This window comes from Myotis yumanensis, unplaced genomic scaffold (assembly GCF_028538775.1).
Source record: "Myotis yumanensis isolate MYYU_CA2020_CCGP unplaced genomic scaffold, mMyoYum1.0.hap1 SCAF_12, whole genome shotgun sequence".
Classification (NCBI taxonomy): Eukaryota; Metazoa; Chordata; class Mammalia; order Chiroptera; family Vespertilionidae; genus Myotis; species Myotis yumanensis.
The window spans coordinates 1,764,240-1,783,735 of record NW_027223763.1 but is presented as its reverse complement, the minus strand read 5'-3'; the positions used below and the strand labels follow the sequence as shown (position 1 = coordinate 1,783,735).

Sequence of the window (19,496 nt, the reverse complement as noted above, 5' to 3'; positions counted from 1 at the left end):
TGTGCTTTCATTTCACATACTGTTTTATCCTGACGACATCTTCCCAAGGTGAGAGGTGTCACCGCCTTTTACAGACAAGAAACCCCAGGCCCCCAGTCAGGCCAGTGTGGCTCAGTGGCTCATGCATCGAAGGGTCTCGGGTTCGATTCCCAGTCAAGGGCACGTACCTGGGTTGCATGTTCGATCCCTGGCCCCTGCTCAGGATGTGTGTGGGAGGCAACATCTCTCACATTGAATTTTCTCTCTCTGTCTTCCTCTCCCTTCCTTCCTCCCTCTCACTCTCTCTAAAAATCAATGGGGAAAAATGTCCTTGAGGAGGATTAGCAAAATAAATAAATACAAGAAAACCCGGGCCCTCGGAGCCCACAGGAGAGCCCCCGAGTCACGGCCGTGTGGGCTCTGCCCCCTCGGGAGCAGGCGCGATGCTTGGGGTCTGAGTGAGGGGTCTCGGCCCATCAGAGGAGACACAGTCACTTTTGTTTTTATTGATTTCAGAGAGGAAGGGAGAGGGAGAGAGAGGAGAAACAATGATCGGCTGCCCCCTGCACTCCCCACACAGGATCGAGCCCGCCACCCAGGCCTGTGCCCCGACCATAATGAAACCGTGACCTCTGGTCCACAGGTCGATGCTCAACCACTGAGCCACGCCGGCCAGGCCTCGGTCACGATTCCCTTTTTCTTTGGGGTCTTCATCCCACAGCAGGGCTGAGAGAGGAGGAGGGGGTGCTGCGACTGGGACCGCCGGGTGGCCCTCCTGGCCTGCGTGTATCCTCGGGCCCCGTCGGTGTGCGCACTGGGTCCCGTCTTGTGAGAAAGCCGTCACTTGCTCCCTGTCTGTTGGTACCCACTTTCCAAGCCGCCTGAGTCCTGGGCCCCCCAGTGTCCCCCACACATGTCTGAGATGACATCTTCAGGGTCGGATCTGGAGCCTGCGTCCAGCTGCACGTGGCGTGTGTGCATGTGTGTGTATGTGCGTGTGTGTGTATATGTGCGTGTGCATGCGTGTGTGTGTGTGTGTGTGTGTGTGTGTGTGTAGGGGTGAGCCGCCCTGGTCTGAGTCAGTTTTTCCGTTTTAGGGGGAAGGAAAGAGTGATAGGCGAGGGATTCAAGCCAGGTGGGTCTGGCCTGCTGGCGATCAGCTGACACGCGATGAGGAGACGTGCGCGATCGGTGCCAGCAGCCCCGTGTGGTAGCAGGTAGGGCGGGGACGTGTTGGGGAGCCCCCTCGGAGGGCAGGGTGGGCCCAGCAGCCCACCAGGTGCTCCGAGCGTTAAGCTGGGTTAGTGGGAAGCTGGACCGAGACCTGATCCACATCTTTAAACCATCAGCATCTCAGAAAAGAAAAAAACTAAAGAAACTCCCGGAGAAGCAGGGCTGGGCCTGGGTTCGGAGCCTGCGCGTCCTCGCATCAGCCCAGTGCCTGCGGCGTGTCCGGAAGGCCAGGGGGAGCCCGCAGGCTCGCCTAGGACCAGGTGCCACGGATTCTGCTCTCGGTTTTCCCTTAAAAAGGACCCCGAGTCCCGGAGAACTGTCAAACCCTCTGAAATGTGGCTGCTCGGGTAGCGCCCACTGCATGGCCCCGAGGATTCGACTGGGGAAACGTAGGAAATGCCCACTTATTTCACACCAGGGATTAGGGCTTGGCCTGCCTCGCTGGTCCTAGGCCTTTCTAGCTGGTGGGCAGAATTCACTGCAATGACGTGGACCCCTCGGATTTCAAGGCCAGGCGTGGGAGTGGCTCACCTACAGGCCAGGAGCGGCACTGCACCCCAGCTCTATGGGGAATTGTGAAAACCGGGCGTGGCCTGGGCCCCCGGGGCTGCGGCACTCTCAGGTGGGACCTCAGAAACGTCTTCCTCGGCGCCTTTCTGTGTCCAGTGGAGCAGCGAGGCCTGCCTCGTAGGTTTGCGGTGAGACCGCCACGATAATGGGGGCTCTGCGGTGCCGGCAGCCCGGGGGAGGGGGCTCGGTAAACAGCCGTGGGCTTGACCTGAGGTTTTTCTAGGCTCTGAGCGCTCGGCCGACCCGACCTGAGCTGGCTCTCTGGAGCGGGGTGGGCAGGCGTGCGGAGGCCTGGGCTGTCCCGGGGGCGGCAGGGGTGGGTAGTCTGGGCGCGATGTCCCTGGAGAGGCTGTGGGAGGCCGGATGCTGAGGATTTGCCTGGGGCCATCCATTCTGGCCTGTGGTCAGGGCGCTGGCTCCGGGAAGGGGCCTGCAGTGTTTGCTGGGCTGGTCTGTGGGCTCCGGGCTCCGCTGGTTATCCCACATGACACCCACCTGGACTCGGCGACGTGCCACTCGTCTCCATAGCAGTCGGGACCCCCCAGATCTCTCACGGGACCCCAAGCCAATGACCAGCCTTTGGCGGGGTGTGAGTGTGAGACGTGTGTGCCTGAGAGGGCACGAGCACCCGCCTGCCTTCCGGGGTCTCCAGTCCTAGGGGCACGAGGCCCCCTGGGTGCGGGCGGCCTTAGACTCAGCCTCCCGCTGCATCTGCCTGCCACCCCCAGCCCTCTTCTTCTTCCAGATCATTTTCCCAGCCGCCCCTGCGCCTTAGCTGTAATCTCTCCAGGCCCTTTCGCCTCGGGCTCCCTGAACTCGGGGATTAATGATCTTACCCTGTGGATAACTTCCAGAAACTCTCAGCCAGGCTGTGGAATTCCTCAAACACTGTCAGCGCCGCCCGCTCCTCCTCAGACCCCGCCTCCACCCTCAGCCCTTCCCTTGAGCTGCCCTGTTCTGGGGACTCCCGGGGGCCGATGGGTGGCTCCAGGCTGCCGCCTCCCACCCTCTCACCTGCATAGGCCATAACCATGGTCATGGGCCACTGGTCAGCAGCCTTGTGGCCGGCAGCCCCTCCCTGCGCCTGGCTCCTGCCTCCCTGTGCTGAGTTTAAGCCCCCGCGAGAGCACCGGCTCCCGGCGGGCGCCTCTTCCCATAAACTCTGAGGCCTGGTCAGTATCTTGGCCCAAAACACACACACACACACACACACACACACACACACCACCACCACCTTCTGAAACGGGGTAGTCTGGTCTCTTTCCAGTCGCTTGTTAAAATATCGCTGCTGATTCCTCCAGTGGGAAAGCGGTCGGGATCACGGTGCCCCCACGGCCACCAGCTGCTGTTCTCAGTGGCCACGTCTCTGGGGTGGGTCAGGCTGAAGCTGAGCGCGTTTTTCTCTGACGACTCACTGGTCTCCGTCCGCTCGGTGGCCCAGGCCTTTCCTCTCCAGTTCGTCTTCCCCGCGCCCTGGAGGCTCAGGCTGGCGTTTCCCGGCCGGCCGGTGCCAGCTGGGCAGGCTCAGCTCCCAGAACCCTGCCTGACACTGGCCAGGTGCAGCGTGCTTCCCGCCAGGGCCCACCCCAGGGACATTCTCACTCCTCGGGCGCCCGGGCAGGAGTCCGGCTGAAGTGGGACGCGGCCCGGCTGCGGGAGCCTCCTGGGATCCCTGCATCATCAGGGCGGCGGGCCTCAGGGCTCCTGTCTGTCCCCGGTCCCCGGCCGCCGCGGGGAAGGGAGGCGGAGCTGGGCTGCCGTTGGCCTGGGCAGGAGGCGGCCCCCGCGTGCTGACCGCTCTGGCTGGGAAGGGGCCTGGATCGTCGCTCACCGTGTTCTCGCTGGGCCACAGTTCAGCGCCCACGTCCGTAAGTGTGAACTCGGAGAAACCGGCAACAAGGAAAGCTCCCGAACCGGACCTCATCCCTGTGCGTGCACCTGCGCGGGCCCGGCGCCCTGTGAGGCTCCTGCAGGGAAACGGACTGAAAATACCGCTCCTGGTGACGCCCGGCAGACGCGCTGGTGAGCAGCCGCCACGGGGAAGACGCCGGCCTGGCTGTGCCAGGGGCTGGGTGGAGAGGACGCCGGCCCGGCTGTGCCAGGGGCTGGGTGGAGAGACCGCCTTCCGGAAGCGCACGTACCGGCACCTACTGTCCGCAGCGCTGTGCCAGGCGGGCCAGACGCAGGCCACCTGTTGGGATGTCCCCTACGGACAGGCTCGCATGTGCAGACGCTGATGGGCCGGACAGTCACGTGGCACTGATGGGAGGAGCAGAGGATTCACACAGCCACGTGCCACCGTGAGAGCCACGCAGACAAGTGCCGTGCCGCTCGGGCCCGGGCTGCTGCGGGATGGGGCCTGCGAGGCTGAGCTGGCCGGTCTCCAAGGCGTGTGGGTATAGGACAGCAGGGTCCGGAGTGCCCCTCAGAGCACGGTTGTCTCGATGAAGAGAAAAGGAACACAGACCCAGGCTGGTGAGTGGGTAGATGAGGAGGAGGGACCCTGTGTCCCTCGAGTGGGTCCCGGGTGCCCGGCGCCGCTGTCCCCAGCGTCTCTCGGATTGGGCGGTGGCTTGTTTGGAGCACCAGGGTTGGATGGATGGGGGGTGGGGGGGTGTAGGGGGCAGGTGTGTAGGTACCAGAGAGGAGACACCAGGATGTGTAGCGGCTGCTGGGGAGCCGTGTGCCCTCCTGCTGGCAGCAGCCGCTTTCAGCTGGGATGGCCTCGTTAGTTAAACACGGTTGTGGTCCCAGGAGAGAAGCCCAGCTCAGGCAGGGCCCAGCCACCCACCGCGCTCGGAGCACGCAGGGAGCCATGGGCAATGGGCCCTGGCAGATCTCGGAACTGGAATCGTCCTCCACAACCCCCACCCCACTCGGTGGGCAGGTGGGGAAACTGAGGCTGACGCACACCTGACCTCGCGTCATGGAGCAAGCTGGTGGCAGAGGTCTGTGGAGGGGTCTGTTGTAATCCCGGAAGTAGGAGCCGGTAGTGAGTCCATTATATCGACCCGTGTGATCGGGGTAGGGCTGGCGTCTGGGGTGCTACGGACACGGGGGAGGAAGAGGGCTCCGGGCGGGGGTGGGCCAAGGTGTGGAGGGTCGGGCCTGCTTTCTCTGGGGCCGCAGCCTGCCCGCGAGTCTGGGGCGGCGCAGTGGGCTCTGGCCTGTGGATTCTGCAGCCGCGACGGGGCCGTGGAGCGCCACACCCTGTGCAGCAGCCTTCGGGGGCCGGCGGAGGGTCCCAGCCCGTGACTGGCAACCCGGGGAGCCCCTACCCCCGCCCCCTGGGGACACCTTGACACCGGACTTCATCACCCCACTGAGAGCGGATCCAGGAATCCAGCTGGCGGGTGGGGTGGCTCGTGGCGAGGCCGTGGCGGGCAGTGCTGGGTTCTGCCGTCGGTTTGTGGCGCCTCCTAAGGGGGTGACAGTGTCGTCGCTCATTTCGTGTCCACAAAGCTGGTGTGGGGTCGCAGCTGAGAGTCTGACGACTTTGGAGCGCGAGTCACTGGAACCCCACGCCTCTGCTGGCACCCCTAGATGAGCAAACCAGCTCCCCCAGGCACCCCGACGCCGGGCTCAGACGCAGAGCCTCGGTTGAGGCTGTGGGGGAGCCACGTGCTTGGGCGGGTTCGCAGGGACTTGAAAGTGTAACAGGAAATCCTCCTGTAACTTCCCGGTCCTGTCACTTGCTTTGCGCGTTGATGGGCCGTCAGCCCCGCCGGGCCGCTTCCTCCTGAGCCTGGGCCGCCTTTCCTAAGAGGACGCGGGCCGGCGCCCGGGCCGGCGAGCGGCACACACATCGGCCTGGTGCCCACATTCCTGTCCAAAGGGCAAGGGTGGCCTGGCCGCGGGCCTGGCCCCGGGGCCCTGCGAGGACTCGCGCGTGGGCGGCCCACGGCAAACGTCCGACTCGGGGAACCGTGGGCGTTCCTGAGACGTGCAGGGGGCCGGTTGCATAAGGACCGTTAACAACCGTCCACTGTCCAGGCAAAGACCCTCGGGTCTGTGAGTGTCGGGTGCCCGGGGAGGCAGCGGCGATTATATAATCCGGTGTCCTGCCCGACTCAATGGCAGCTGTCTCCCCACTAATTTGTTATAAAAGCGTACACATCCGCCTTCGAAGTGTCAAAAGCTACAGAAAAGTATAAAGAAGAAAATACAGATCAGCCAGAAAGCCCTTTCTTGCTTAAACTGCGCTGCTGCTGGGCGGCTGGGTGGTGCGGAATGCGGCTTGTCAGTGCGGAGGGCGGCTGGTCAGCTCAGAGGGCGGCTGGTCGGCGCGGAGGGCGGCTGGTCAGTATGGAGGGCGGCTGGTCAGCTCAGAGGGCGGCTGGTCAGCGCGGAGGGCGGCTGGTCAGTGCGGAGGGCGGCTGGTCAGCGCGGAGGGCGGCTTGTCAGTATGGAGGGCGGCTTGTCAGTGCGGAGGGCGGCTGGTCAGTGCGGAGGGCGGCTGGTCAGTGCGGAGGGCGGCTGGTCAGTGCGGAGGGCGGCTTGTCAGTATGGAGGGCGGCTTGTCAGTGCGGAGGGCGGCTGGTCAGTGCGGAGGGCGGCTAGTCAGTGCGGAGGGCGGCTTGTCAGTATGGAGGGCGGCTGGTCAGTGCGGAGGGCGGCTGGTCAGTGCGGAGGGCGGCTGGTCAGTGCGGAGGGCGGCTTGTCAGTATGGAGGGCGGCTTGTCAGTGCGGAGGGCGGCTGGTCAGTGCGGAGGGCGGCTGGTCAGTGCGGAGGGCGGCTTGTCAGTATGGAGGGCGGCTTGTCAGTGCGGAGGGCGGCTGGTCAGTGCGGAGGGCGGCTTGTCAGTGCGGAGGGCGGCTTGTCAGTGCGGAGGGCGGCTGGTCAGTGCGGAGGGCGGCTGGTCAGTGCGGAGGGCGGCTTGTCAGTATGGAGGGCGGCTTGTCAGTGCGGAGGGCGGCTGGTCAGTGCGGAGGGCGGCTAGTCAGCGCGGAGGGCGGCTGGTCAGCGCGGAGGGCGGCTAGTCAGCGCGGAGGGCGGCTGGTCGGCGCGGAGGGCGGCTGGTCAGCACGGAGGGCGGCTGGTCAGTATGGAGGGCGGCTGGTCAGCGCGGAGGGCGGCTGGTCAGTATGGAGGGCGGCTGGTCAGCGCGGAGGGCGGCTGGTCAGCGCGGAGGGCGGCTGGTCAGCGCGGAGGGCGGCTGGTCAGTATGGAGGGCGGCTGGTCAGCGCCGCGGGCCCTGACGGTGCCCATTAGGTGCAGCCAAAGGAACTCCTGCTGAACCTTTTTTTGGTCAGTTCTCCCCCGAGGACCTTGCCCACTGATTCTTAGGGAGAGAGGAGGGGCGGGAGCTGCAGGGATGAGCTGAAGGGATGAAGCCCCTGTGCAGGGCCCGCCTGACGGACAGCTGCCCGTCTACTGGGCCAGGCCCTCGGGGAGTCTGACCTGCAGCCCTCTCGTGCTGCCCTCCCCCAGCACGGCTCGGCATGCCCCCCTCTGCACAGGGCGCTCTGCCCTGGTGACCCTGGCTGGCCTGGTGGCAGCCAGCCACCCTCAGGGCCTCCTGGGAGCAGACGGGGTGGGCGGAGCCTGCCACACACACTGCCCAACCCATCGCGGGGCCTGGCACTGTGCCATCCCCTCCCCTCTCCCTGACAAGGAGGTAAATTACCCCGAGGAAGCCGGGATGAGCCACCTGGTCCCAGCACCACGGGCTCTCCTGGACCGGCGCCGGCTAGCAGCGCCTGTGCCCAGCCGCCCGCCCAGCCGCGCCACCTCTGTGCCTGCAGGGTTCATGTTCATCCGTGTTCTGTCCGTGTGGTCATAGCCTGTGAGGAGCGACGGGGAAGGGACAGACATGTCATTCGTTTCCATAAGGACAGGCGGACGGCACCCACGACCAACCAGGGAAGACACAGCGAGAAGCTGGGCGCACCCAACGCTCGGCCGGTTGGAAGGTCCCCTTGGCCCTTGGGTGACATTTCCTCCCAGTCCTCAGCGGGGAGGCCGGTCTGGTCTGCAGCACCCACCTCGCTGGGCTGCCCAGGGCTGTCCTGGGCGGGCGGTCACCTGAGCCTGGCCCCGGGGGCTGTGCAGCTCCTAACTGTCTTCTCCCCCCTCCTGCAGGCGCTTCCCATGCCCTGCCCGTCACCCGCCTCCTGCGAGCCCGCGTGGGCGCCAGGGCTGACTTTGAAGTAACAGTGTGTGTGTGGTGTGTGTGTGTGTCTCTGTGTGTGTATGTGTGTGTGGTGTGTGTGTGTGTCTCTGTGTGTGGTGTGTGTGTGTGTGTGTGTGTGTGTGTGCGTGCGCGTTGGGGGCTCCCTTCCCACCTGGAGGGTCGCCAGGCCAGATGCAGGTGGTGTGCGCTTGTAGGTGGGGCCTGGTGTCAGCGGTGTCCTCACCAGCGGCAGGTGTGTGGGGAGTGTGGTCCTGTGTGCAGAGGAGAGAGGAAGGGGAGTGGATTCAGGCCAAGGACCAGGCAGGCCCTGGCACCCTAGGTGGGCGGGAGCTTGACGTCTCAGGCTTCTCACCCAGCTCACCCCCCCCCCCCCCCCTCAGGCGGCGGAGCAGCCCTGTCTCCTGCCCGTCGCCAGGCGAGGGGGCTTATTTACAAGGTGAAGCACCACCCAAGTCGTCATTCCCTTGTCCCTGCCTGTCAGGACCCAGGGCCAGTGCCAGGGTCTGGGGCACCTGCCCGGGACTGAGCCCCGCCCACACAGGAGGCCCCGCCCCTCCCTGGGGGTGAATAATTAAACTCCACAGTGCAGTCCAGGGTCCTGGGCGGAGTCCCTTTGTTTGAAGCCCCCTCCCTGCGGCTGGCACCAGGTTCCAGGGCTGGGGGGTGGGGGGGCTGGGCCTGGAGGTGCTGACCTCAGCACTTGTCAGGGTCGCCGCTTCCTGGGTGTCCCTCGGGTTGGGGCTGGCAGGATGCTGGTCGTATCGGCCACACTCACAGCTCACGGTGGGGACCCCAGGCCCTTGTCCTGCTTGTCTGGCTTCGCTCCTCCGTCCCCTCCTGAATGCAGGCTGCTGCTGTGGGCCAAGGAGGGTGCTGCCCGGGGAGTGGGGGTCCCACTTGCAAAGGAAGGGGCTGCTGGGCCTGAGAGGGGCCTGGCCTCAGTCCTCGTTCCTTCTGAGCACTGAGGAGGGGCGCCCTGACCCTAGCTGACCCCCAGGGACCAGTGCACGTTCCTGCCGACAGCCGCCGCCCCTCCACCCGCTGCCCTGGGTGCCGAGGCCCGAGCCAGCCCCCAGCAGCAAGCCCGCTTCCCGGGATGAGAGGGACGCTGCCCCGCCAGGCCACGGGCCGGCTGCTGCGGAGGGCGTCCTCCTGGGCAGGGCTGGGTGCTGCGCCCCTGGGCACCGGCCTGGGCTTGGTTCTCCCCCTGCGGTTCCGCACTCTGGGTCCCATCAGCCCACGGGCGGTCGTGCTGTGGCCGGGCAGCTGGGTCAGTGTCTCGTGTCCTGCAGCCGTGAGGTGAGGGGCGGCAGGCCCGGGGGACACGGAGCCCCGCTGTCTCGGCTCCGAGGAGCGCAGGCCGCTGACTGCAGAGGGGGTCGTGGGAACGGGGGCCATGAGGTGCCGACCGTTCTTGCGTGGTGAGTGATCGATCCGTCTGTCCGTCCGCCTGCCCCACGGTCTGCATCTGAGCTCCTGTGTCACCCTGTCACCTGGCGTTCCTTCCCAGGGTCCTCCTGCCGCCTCTCGCACGCGGTCCCGGGAACTCGGCTACCTTCCACTCCTCACCCCGGCCTCCCCGCTGCCTGAGCTTCTCCTGTCTGGCCTCAGGGTCACTGGGGCCGCGGCGTGAGGGCAGAGTCCCGCTCACCCCGCTCTGGGCCGGGGGCACGGGCCGGGGCCACGGGCCGGGGCCTCCTCGCTGTCCCAAGGCCGCTGGTGTCTCCCGCGGGCTCCGTCCTGACGGAGGAGCGGACAGACGGCCCAGACGGGAGGCTCCACGCCCGAGGCAGGACAGCCCGCTTCCTCGGCCGCCTGCCACGCCTTTTATAAAACATGCAAATACCCTTTTAGCTCTGGCCCGGGCGCCCTGGCCAGCAGGAGGTGGCACGGGGCCTGGAAAGGTCCTTGGCCTTTTCAACTTGCGGTGGCGGCGAGCGGCCTGTAAACAGTCCCGGGACCTGGGAAACCGCTCTGCGCCAGCGACAGGAACACAGGGCCGGGCCGGTGTCTGGGAAGCGCATCAGGCCGGGATCTCCGATCCCCTGGCTGCCGCCGGCCCTGGAGCCGCGTCTCAGAGATGAGCCAGCGCTCGGCACGGTGTCACGGCGGCAGGTGAGCCAGGGCTGGCACGGCCGTCTCTTCCCACGGGCCGGTCCAGGCTGGGGCTGTGCCGGCACCCGCGCCAGCGCTGCCTCTGGTGTCAGGTGGGGGCCGGAGGGAGGAGTCCCTGGGGCTGAGCACTATGGCGGTGCCACCCCTGTGCGAGGGACTGACCGCACCTCCGTGGGGGCGGGGCTCTGGGTCGGAGCTGGGTGCACCCGGGAAGATCAGAGGGGCCGCCAGGCGGCGACCCCGTGCGCTGGCCCCCACGCTGCCCCTCCCTCCGTCCCACCTGGTGTTTCCTTCCCGAGCTGGGAAATCCGTGTCCAGGGTTTCTGGTCTCTCTTAATTTTTAGAAAATATGTTTTATTGATTTCAGAGAGGAAGGGAGAGGGAGAGAGATAGAAGCAGCGGTGATGAGAGAGAATCACTGATTGGCTGCCTCCCGCATGCTCCACACTGAGGATGGAGTCCACAACCCGGGCCTGTGCCCTGACCGGGAATCACACTGTGACCTCCTGGTTCCTAGATGGATGCTCAACCCTGAGCCACGCCGGCCGGGCTCTGGCGTCTTGGCTAAAGTCACAGACGACTGTGCAGAGCTGAGCTGTAGCGATGCTCCCGCTGGAGGCAGGGCCTCGGAGCTCCGGGGCCTGGGTGCGAGGTGCGTGCGGGCACTGCCCTGGGCCGTGCTCTGTGCCCGGGAAGAGCAGCTTCACCTCCTCCCACCCGGTCACCACGGACCCTGCCCAGCCTGCGTGGGCCCCTCCCTCCCAGCCTGTCATGGTTGGGGGTGGCACCGTTGTCCTGTCATCGGCCGTGGGTGGTATATGTGCGTCTCCCCTCTGTCTCTGACCACCCTGGCCAGGCACCAGCTCCCCTCCGGGCCGCCCTCTCGGGCCCAGGGCCCTGTCTGTCTTGTCTGGACAACAGTGGGGCCACACGGTCACCTGCCCCCCCCCCCCCCCCCCCCGCCATGGTTGTGCTGAGCTCCACGGGAGACCGACATGAGGGTCCTTTCTCACCTCCAGATCGTCCACCCTTGTTAAAAAGTGGAACTTCTCTCTGAGGAGGTCCCAGGCATATAACCCCCCTGGGGAGGAAGGCGGTGAGCTGGCCACTGGACAGTCAGGAGGCCAGGCCCCGAGGGGCACACTGACTCAAGCAGTGGGCGCACTTTAGTAGCAGGTGTCCGAATTGAACGCAAATTGGTATAGGCGTGAGGACAACTCATTGGCTTAGGTAGCTGAGCCTTCTTCAGGAACAGCTGGATCCAGGCGCCCAAACAAGCCGGTGGGGTCAGTCTCTGCATCTCAGATGGGCACTCCCTGCGCCCTGGAAGGCAGCCCCACAGCTGCACCCGAGCTCTGTCAGCCGGGGCTCCGAGGGGCCTGGTGGTGGTGGTAACAGCAGTTGAACTTTCCATGTGACACTGGCTTTGTTGAGGGCGGGCACAGGGAGGCTGTCTTGCATGTGGGCGTGGGAGAGTCGAGCTGCGCAGTCTGCGCGTGGCTTCCGTGGGACACCAGCTTCGCCTGCCCTCTCCGAGAGCCGGGACCTCCCGGGAGGGGCCCAGGGGCCCGCTCCTCCCTCGCCCGTGGTTCCGCACCGTCTTGCCTGCAGGCCTGGGTCTCCCGGGGCCAATGGGAACCGGATCCGCTGTGAACTGTGGTGGGGAAATTGCCTCTTAATTGGGTGCTGACGGGAATAAAATGCGCCCGGCCTACCCCGCAGACACCCGAGGCACCAACGCCCAGACGGTGCACGTGAGGTTCCGTGAGCTGTGGGTCATCCCGGGCCTGAGCCCCCTGCACAGCCGCCTCCCTCCCTCCGCGGCGGGTCTGACCGCCTTCCAGCTGAGCTTCGGGGCGGGTTTCTCCGGCGCCGTGAGGAGCGGTGTCTGGGAACCAGGCTGGCGTGTCTGGCCCTTGCACCCCCCTGACCCCCGACTGGGACTTGGGAGGGAACGCGGTTTCGATCGGTGTCGGTTCCGATCGGGACGGGGTGGCCATCAGGCAGAGCACACGGGGCTGCGGGGGTGTGGACCTGGGACAGGAACGGGCTGCCCGCCTGGATGTGCATCTCTCCAAAGCGGGATCCCTGCACCCCCCTCACCCCCCCCCCCCCCCGGCTTCAGGGCAGCTCTGACTGGGTTTCCGGTGCAGCCACCCCCGCCCCCTCCCCACCCGGGTGCTCCCCCCCTGTGACTAACCCCCTGCCCCCCTTTGTCCTTCCAGCTCAGCCAGCAGACCTCCTGAAGGTTCTAGATTTCCACACCTTGCCCGACGGCATAACCAAGACAACAGGGTTTTGCTCCACACGAAGGTCTTCCAAGAGCCCGGATGTCGCTTACAGAGTCACCAAGGATGCCCAGCTCAGCGCGCCCACCAAGCAGCTGTACCCTGGTGAGAGATGCAGGGGGTGCGCGGGGGTCGAGGGGTGCGCAGGGTATGCGGGGTGTGCTGGGGTGTGTGTGTGTGTGTGTGTGTGAGCGTCTCCCCTCCGCCTCTGTCCAGGAGCGGTGAGAACGCGCTTGGGTTCCTAGGAGGCCCCAGGAATGAGCCGGGTTTGATGTCAGCGAAGGGGCGGGGGGCCTCGAGGACCCTGCCCTCCTCCAGCAGGTGCAGGTGTCCATCTGTGCAGCCCGGCTGCCGGGCCCCGAGGGCATGGAGGGGAGGCTGCTGGGGGCGGGGCGGGGGCAGAGGGAAGCCTTGGGGTCGTGAGAAAGGCAGCGCTTCCAGGCAGAAGCTTAATGGGGGGCAGGGACCCCGAGGGACGCATGAATCACACGTCACCCCTCCCGGCGAGAGAGCGGGCTCTTAATGAGGATCGATCGCAGAGCGCGGAGCTGGACTAATTACCTGCCCGGAGCGGGGCGGGGGGGGGGGCGGGGGGGTGATGTTAGCGGCTGAGACCACGTCCGAGTGGTCCGTCCTGTCATCGGCCGTGGGTGGTATACGCACCGCCCCCCCCCCCACCCCCCCCGCCCCAGAGCCAGTGAGCCGCTCGGGGAGGGGACGCGGGCCACAGACCGATAGCCTCTCTCGGCCTGGATGGGCTCGTCTCTGACTCAGGTGGGAAGGGCCGGGGCTGTGGCAGGGGCCGCCGTGGAAGTGCCCGGTGAGCGTTAGCAGCTGGGCCATCATCTCGGGGCTAGAGCGTGGCCTTGACCCAGAGCCAGGCTCTCTCTTGACCAGTGATGGTTCTCCGCTCGTCCTGCGTCCCCGCTGGGTCCCCGGGGGACACACTCGTTCAGGGGCCGCCTCTTCACCTCCGGGGCCTCCCCCCTAACTCTGTGCGGTGCCCCCGCTGTCCCCCCGCTGCCCTCAGATCCGCCTGGCGGCTCAGCACTCTGTAAGGATGTCATTTCCGTTGGTGAGATCCCTTCCGGAGCCCACCTTGGGGCGCCCCGTCGCCCCGGTCCAGGGTCCGGCCTCGGGGCTGTCTGACCCTCAGTGCAGAACGAGGCCACTGTCAGGGCCGGGCTCGCCCTCACGGAGAACTTGGGTCTCCTTTTCATGCTTCCAGAGGAGCCCGCCTCTGCCTCAGCCTCAAACCCCCGCGATGCTTCAGGGGACACTTGATTTCAGTGTCTGAAACGGCGGTGCCCCCCATTCCCACCCTCCCCTCGCAAGATCTCGCCCCCCTGGTCCCAGGGGACGCGAGGCCACAGCCGGTGACGTCTCAGGCTGCCCGGGATGTCCCCTCCCCCCAGCCTGGCACCTACACGCTCTGCTCTGGTGACCAGAAGCGGAGGCCACGCGGCCGCTCCGCCAGCAGAGGGCGCCCCCAGACAGCTTCCTGCGGGGCTGGCCATCCGGGCCGTAGGGTTGACCTTGTTACCTTCCTAAAGGAGCAGCTGATCACGGGTCTTCTCCTCCTCCAGGCCCTAAGCCCGACCCACAGCCCTCGTAGCACAGAGCGTGTCCCCTCCCCACACAGCGTGTCCGTCGGACCCCTCTGTGGGCGCCGCGCCCTCGGCACGCTGAGAAGTGCGCTGACCGGACTGAGCCTTCTGGCCGCTGGACTGCGCACCCATTAGCCCACGCGCCCCAGGCTCCCCGCAGAGCTGCAAATAGCACAAGGCGGCAGGAGGGTCGACGGGGCGCCTGGCCGAAGAGAAGGGGTGCATACGTGCGTGTGCTGTGTGTGTGCATGTGCGTGTGCATATGTGTGTGTGCACGCGTGCGTGTGCATATGTGTGCATGTGTGCATGTGTGTGCGTGTGCGTGTGTGCGTGTGCATGCAGAGAGGTCTGGAGTGTGCGGGGCAGGGCCCTCAGGGGTCTGGCTTTGACGCCTCAAAGGCCTCTGGCCTGTGCCTTAGGGAGCCTGCCCGCCCATCCGCACGGCAGGTTCTTCCTTTCTTGGTTTCTGTGTTTGTTTCTTTGCAACTCGGCTGGAAGTCTTTTGATTTCTTTCTACTTTTTCTCTGTTTTTCGTGTCAACCAGGAAATGGCAAGTGCGATTCTAGTCGACCCCCTGCCTGCCCTCCCTCGCTCCCCCACAGGGCGCTGAACAAGACGCTCTCTGCTAGGCCCAGCTCTGGGCACTGCAGAGCGTTCGAGGTGCCCTGAGACAGCCCTGCCCGCGGGGCGCTCACATCCTGGGGGTCCTCGCTAGGACTTATGCGCAGATGCGTTACAGGGTGGGGACAGAGGGGGCCGCCGCATGGGGCTCACCGCTGGAAGGACCGATTAGCTTTGCATTTGAACTGAGCCTTGAAGGGGTCAGGCTTGGCCACGCGGGGACAGCAGGGGCTGCAGGAACAGTTTGATCCAGGGGCGGATCAGCAGCCGGTGGCTGGGCCCATCCTCTGCAGCCGGGTTGCCAGGTCCCTGAGCTGGTTGGTGTGTGGTGGCTGGGCGTGGTTGGCAGCTTCCCGACGGCCCTCTGACCTCTGCCCTCTGTCCTCTGCCCTCTGCCCCAGCGTCTGCGTTCCCCGAGGACTTCTCCATCCTAGCCACTGTGAAAGCCAAGAAGGGCAGCCAGGCCTTCCTGGTCTCCCTCTACAACGAGCAGGGCATCCAGCAGCTCGGCCTGGAGATGGGCCGCTCTCCCGTCTTCCTCTACGAGGACCACACGGGGAAGCCGGGGCCGGAAGACTACCCCCTCTTCCGGGGCATCAACCTGTCGGATGGCAAGTAAGTGGGCGCCACTCGGACACTCAGTCCCCCAGGGCCCGCGGGCAGACAGGGCGTCCCCCAGGCTGTGCGTTATAGCAGCAGGGGCCGAGGGCCCTCCGGTGAGCACCCGGCGGGGAGCATGGGCGTGGAGCCCCGCGAGCTGGTCCCGGCCCTTCTCCCTGGGCCTCCATCTCCCCCGGGTGCAGGGCGATCGCCAGCCCCTCCGTTCGGAAGGGACGCAAGGAGGTTGTGCGGCTGCACCCCGCTTGTCCCACAGGGGACTTAGGGGACCTGGCGGGCGCAGACGCATCAGGTGTGGGACAGAATAGCGAAACCCAGGCAGACCTTCCGGGGCTCTGTGGGCGCACACCCAGGCCCGGCGGTCTGACCGTGGCCTCCTGGTGGCCGGCACGGAGGGCGCCACGTGCCAGGAAGACCTTCCGCGTACTGAGTTTCTCGCTGAGAGTGCGTGTGGGTCCTGGGTGCCACGGTTCCCCGACGGGCTCGCCTTCCCCGGCAGCCTGCCCTCTGCTGTGGGGTCCAGGCGGCCCTCACAGGCCCGTGGCCCACTGGCGAGCCCACTGGGGTGCCAGAGCCTGCGCTCGGGGCTTCCCTGTGAACTTTGGGCTCAGACGGTGACCCCGCCTGAGAGACGAGAAATCGGAGGGGTTCGCGGCGGAGGGCGTGTCGCGGGGCGGTGGTGTGGCCGGGGTGCGGTCGCAGGGAGAGGGGCTTCGTCCCCGTGTCCCCCGTGATCTGCCGCTGAGCCCCCTGCACTGGCGCCCGGGGCCCGCGCCGCCTCCACCCGCCCGGCTGTCCGTGTCCCTGCAGGTGGCACAGAATCGCGCTCAGCGTCCACAAGAAGAACGTCACCCTGATCCTGGACTGTAAGAAGAAGGCCACCAAGTTCCTGGACCGCAGCGACCACCCCGTGATCGACACCAACGGCATCGTCGTGTTCGGCACCCGGATCCTGGACGAGGACGTGTTCGAGGTGAGCAGGGCGGCCGTCGCACGTGCCCCGCGGACCCGCATTGGCGAGCGGTCGCTGCCCGGAGGGCGCTGTTGGCGGGGACGGCTGGCCTCGACATGACCGTGGGGTCTGCGGGTCCGAAGCCCCTGCCGCCGTCCCGATGAGTGTGTGGGCTCGTGGCGGGGAGAGGCCCCGTGGGGAGCGTGGAGGCCGCCCTCGTCCAGGGGGTCCGGTCCCGGGTCTCCCAGGAACCAGCTTGGCGGGGTGACCTGCGCTCTGACATCCGAGGGCCTGGGAGGGGGCAGCACCTGTGGGTGGACTGGGGGGTAGAGCTCGGCCAGCGCGTGGGGCTGTGGGGAAACATGTGCGGCTCTGAGCCCGCGGGGTCCCTGGGCACCCGAGGGGGTGAGTGCAGCCCCCCGGCGCCGCCTCCAGGGGCGACATGCTGACAGGCGTTGGGGCTGTACTTGGCCCTCACCCGCGGCGGGTGGGGGAGGCGTGGACACCCAGGAAGGGGTCCGAGCAGCCACCCCGGTGGAGACGGGGCAGGCTAGGGGGTCTGAAGCGGGTGATGGGGGGTCTGTGGGTCCTGCCCGCCTGGCAGCCTTGGCAGAGCAGCTTCCAGGCCCCTGAACCCGGGGGGTGGCAGGGGGCGGGCGCCTGGACCCCCCGGCAGTGCCAGCGTTTGCAAGTTGCCGAGACACACCCTCTGAGTACGCTGAGCAGAGACGCGGGCGCCCTGTGGCGGCTGGGCTGTCCCCGGGCTGTCCTGGGAGCTCGGGGGTTGCACGGACGGGGACGGAGTTGTTGCTGGTGTCGACCTTGCTGGTGGGAAGACCCAGGAAAAGCGGGTGACATTGCTGAGCTTAGGACGCTCATCTGTAAAATGTGGGGAGCAGTAATGACGCCCCAAGGGATGTCGGGGAGCCCACCTGGGCTCACCTGTGAAGCGCTCGGCGTGGGCACCCGCTCAGGGCCGGGAGCCGGGGTCGCTGCTGGCCCAGCCTGCTCGCCCGCGAGGAGTTCCGAGGCGGGAGCGGGAGCGGGAGGGGGTGGATCGGGCAGCGTGTGCCGCTGTGCTGTGCTGCCTGTGATTCCCAGGCCTGTGCCTTTTATTGGAGAGTCAGGAAAAAGCGTTATCGAGCTTTTAAAAAACTAGGCCCTAAAACAAATACCGTTTCCTTGAGCCAGAAAAGCCATTTTCCCACGAGCACAGACAGGAAGAAGCCACCGCGATGGGCGGCCCCCGCCGCGGTCGGGCGGTGGGACCCAGCCTGGTCGTTCACCGGCCTGTGGGACTCAGTGTCCCCATCTGTGAAATGGGACAATCACAGGCCTCCCCGGGGGTGTGTGTGGGGAGGCGTGTGTGTGTGGTCCACAGCCAGCGTCCGTCCCCGCTGCTGTTATTGCAGAAATCAAACCATCCGTCACTTTCTAAAGGAGGTGGCTGCCGAGTCCCACAGCCGTCTCCCTCTCTGCTGCCTCTCCCTCTGCGGCTGGCGGCAGGCAGGCTGTGGGGGGGAGGGGGACCCCGGGGGGGGGATTTGGGGCCGGTTATGACCTGCAGTCTGAGCCTCGCACGGGAAGGCAGGGTGGAGAGGGGTCGGTGCCCGAGGCTGGAGACTCTCGTCCGGGGACAGGCTGAGGCGGTAGCCGAGTGAGCACATGGATGGACGTTCATGGGTGTGAGCCTGTAGCCCCGCCCCTCCACCAGGGCCCAGCGGAGGCCATGCCCTCTAGGATGCCTTCCGGGGCTCCCCAGGCAGCTAGTCGCCCGGTCACTGGGGCTGCTTCCCAAGGAAGTGCCAGGAGGTGAGACTTGAGGTCAGGAGCACGGACTTATTCACCTGTGTCCATAAGGCTCATCATAGACGTGCCACCCATGCTGGCGGCCTTCATGTGGGGGAGGCTGGTGAGTCTTTGTCAGGTGGTGGTGGTGATGATGGTGGTGGTGATGATGATGATGATGGTGATGGTGGTGGTGATGATGGTGGTGGTGGTGATGGTGATGATGGTGGTGGTGGTGATGATGGTGGTGATGGTGGTGGTGGTGATGATGGTGGTGATGATGGTGATGATGATGGTGATGGTGATGATGGTGGTGGTGGTGATGATGGTGGTGATGGTGGTGGTGGTGATGATGGTGGTGATGATGATGGTGATGGTGATGATGGTGGTGGTGGTGATGATGGTGGTGATGATGGTGATGATGGTGGTGATGATGGTGATGATGATGGTGGTGATGATGGTGATGGTGATGATGGTGATGGTGATGGTGGTGGTGGTGGTGGTGATGTTGGTGGTGATGGTGATGGTGGTGATGGTGGTGATGATGGTGGTGATGGTGGTGATGATGGTGATGGTTATGGTGATGATGATGGTGGTGGTTGTTGTGATGGTGGTGGTGGTGGTGGTGGTTGTAATGGTGATGGTGATGATGGTTATGGTGATGATGATGGTGGTGATGATGGTGATGGTGATGATGGTGGTGGTGATGGTGGTGGTGGTGGTGGTGATGGTGATGGTGATGGTGGTGATGATGGTGATGGTGATGGTGATGATGGTGATGGTGATGGTGGTGTAGTGGTGGTGGTGGTGATGGTGATGATGGTGATGGTGGTGGTGATGGTGGTGATGTTGGTGATGGTGGTGGTGGTGGTGGTGGTGATGTTGGTGGTGATGGTGATGGTGATGGTGGTGGTGGTGGTGGTAATGGTGGTGGTGATGGTGGTGGTGATGGTGATGGTGATGGTGGTGGTGATGGTGGTGGTGGTGATGGTGGTGATGGTAATGGTGGTAATGGTGGTAATGGTGGTGGTGATGGTGATGGTAGTGGTGGTGGTGGTGGTGATGGTGGTGATAGTGATAGTGATGGTGGTGGTGGTGGTGATGGTGGTGGTGATGGTGGTGATGGTGGTGGTGGTGATAGTGGTGGTGGTGGTGGCGGTGGTGGTGATGGTGATGGTGGTGGTGATGATGGTGATGATGGTGATGATGGTGATGATGGTGGTGATGGTGGTGGTGGTGATGGTGGTGGTGGTGATAGTGACGGCTGTTTATCTTGGCCACTGAGCTTTCTGCAGGGACCCTCACACTCAGTCCTCAGGTAGCATCAGGAGGGAGGTCACATCACCCTCTTACAAATGAGCAAACGCAGGGCCGGGTAGATTAGGTGAGGGGTTTAGGCCCACAGCTGGCGAGGAGGCACCTAGCGCCCTGTCACCTGTGGTCAGGGCCCGGGCTCTCTCTGCGGTTGTGCCAGGGTCTGTGGAGCTTGTCACAGAGTGTGTGTCCCATGCCCCATGGTCACCCCGTCCCCACGGGCTTGTTCTCTGAGGTCCAGAGGGGACAAGGGCGGGGCAGCTGCTCATGTGCTGCC

General features: G+C 65.5%; 1 protein-coding gene across 1 annotated transcript in view; it reads left to right on the top strand.

Moving 5' to 3' along the window:
• Positions 1-19,496, top strand: part of COL5A1 (collagen type V alpha 1 chain) — a 92,551-nt gene that overhangs the window by 9,083 nt on the left and 63,972 nt on the right. The window contains 3 exon segments of the mRNA XM_070430332.1: positions 12,257-12,424; positions 14,949-15,162; positions 15,976-16,138. Of these exon segments, the coding sequence (XP_070286433.1) occupies positions 12,257-12,424; positions 14,949-15,162; positions 15,976-16,138 (545 nt within the window).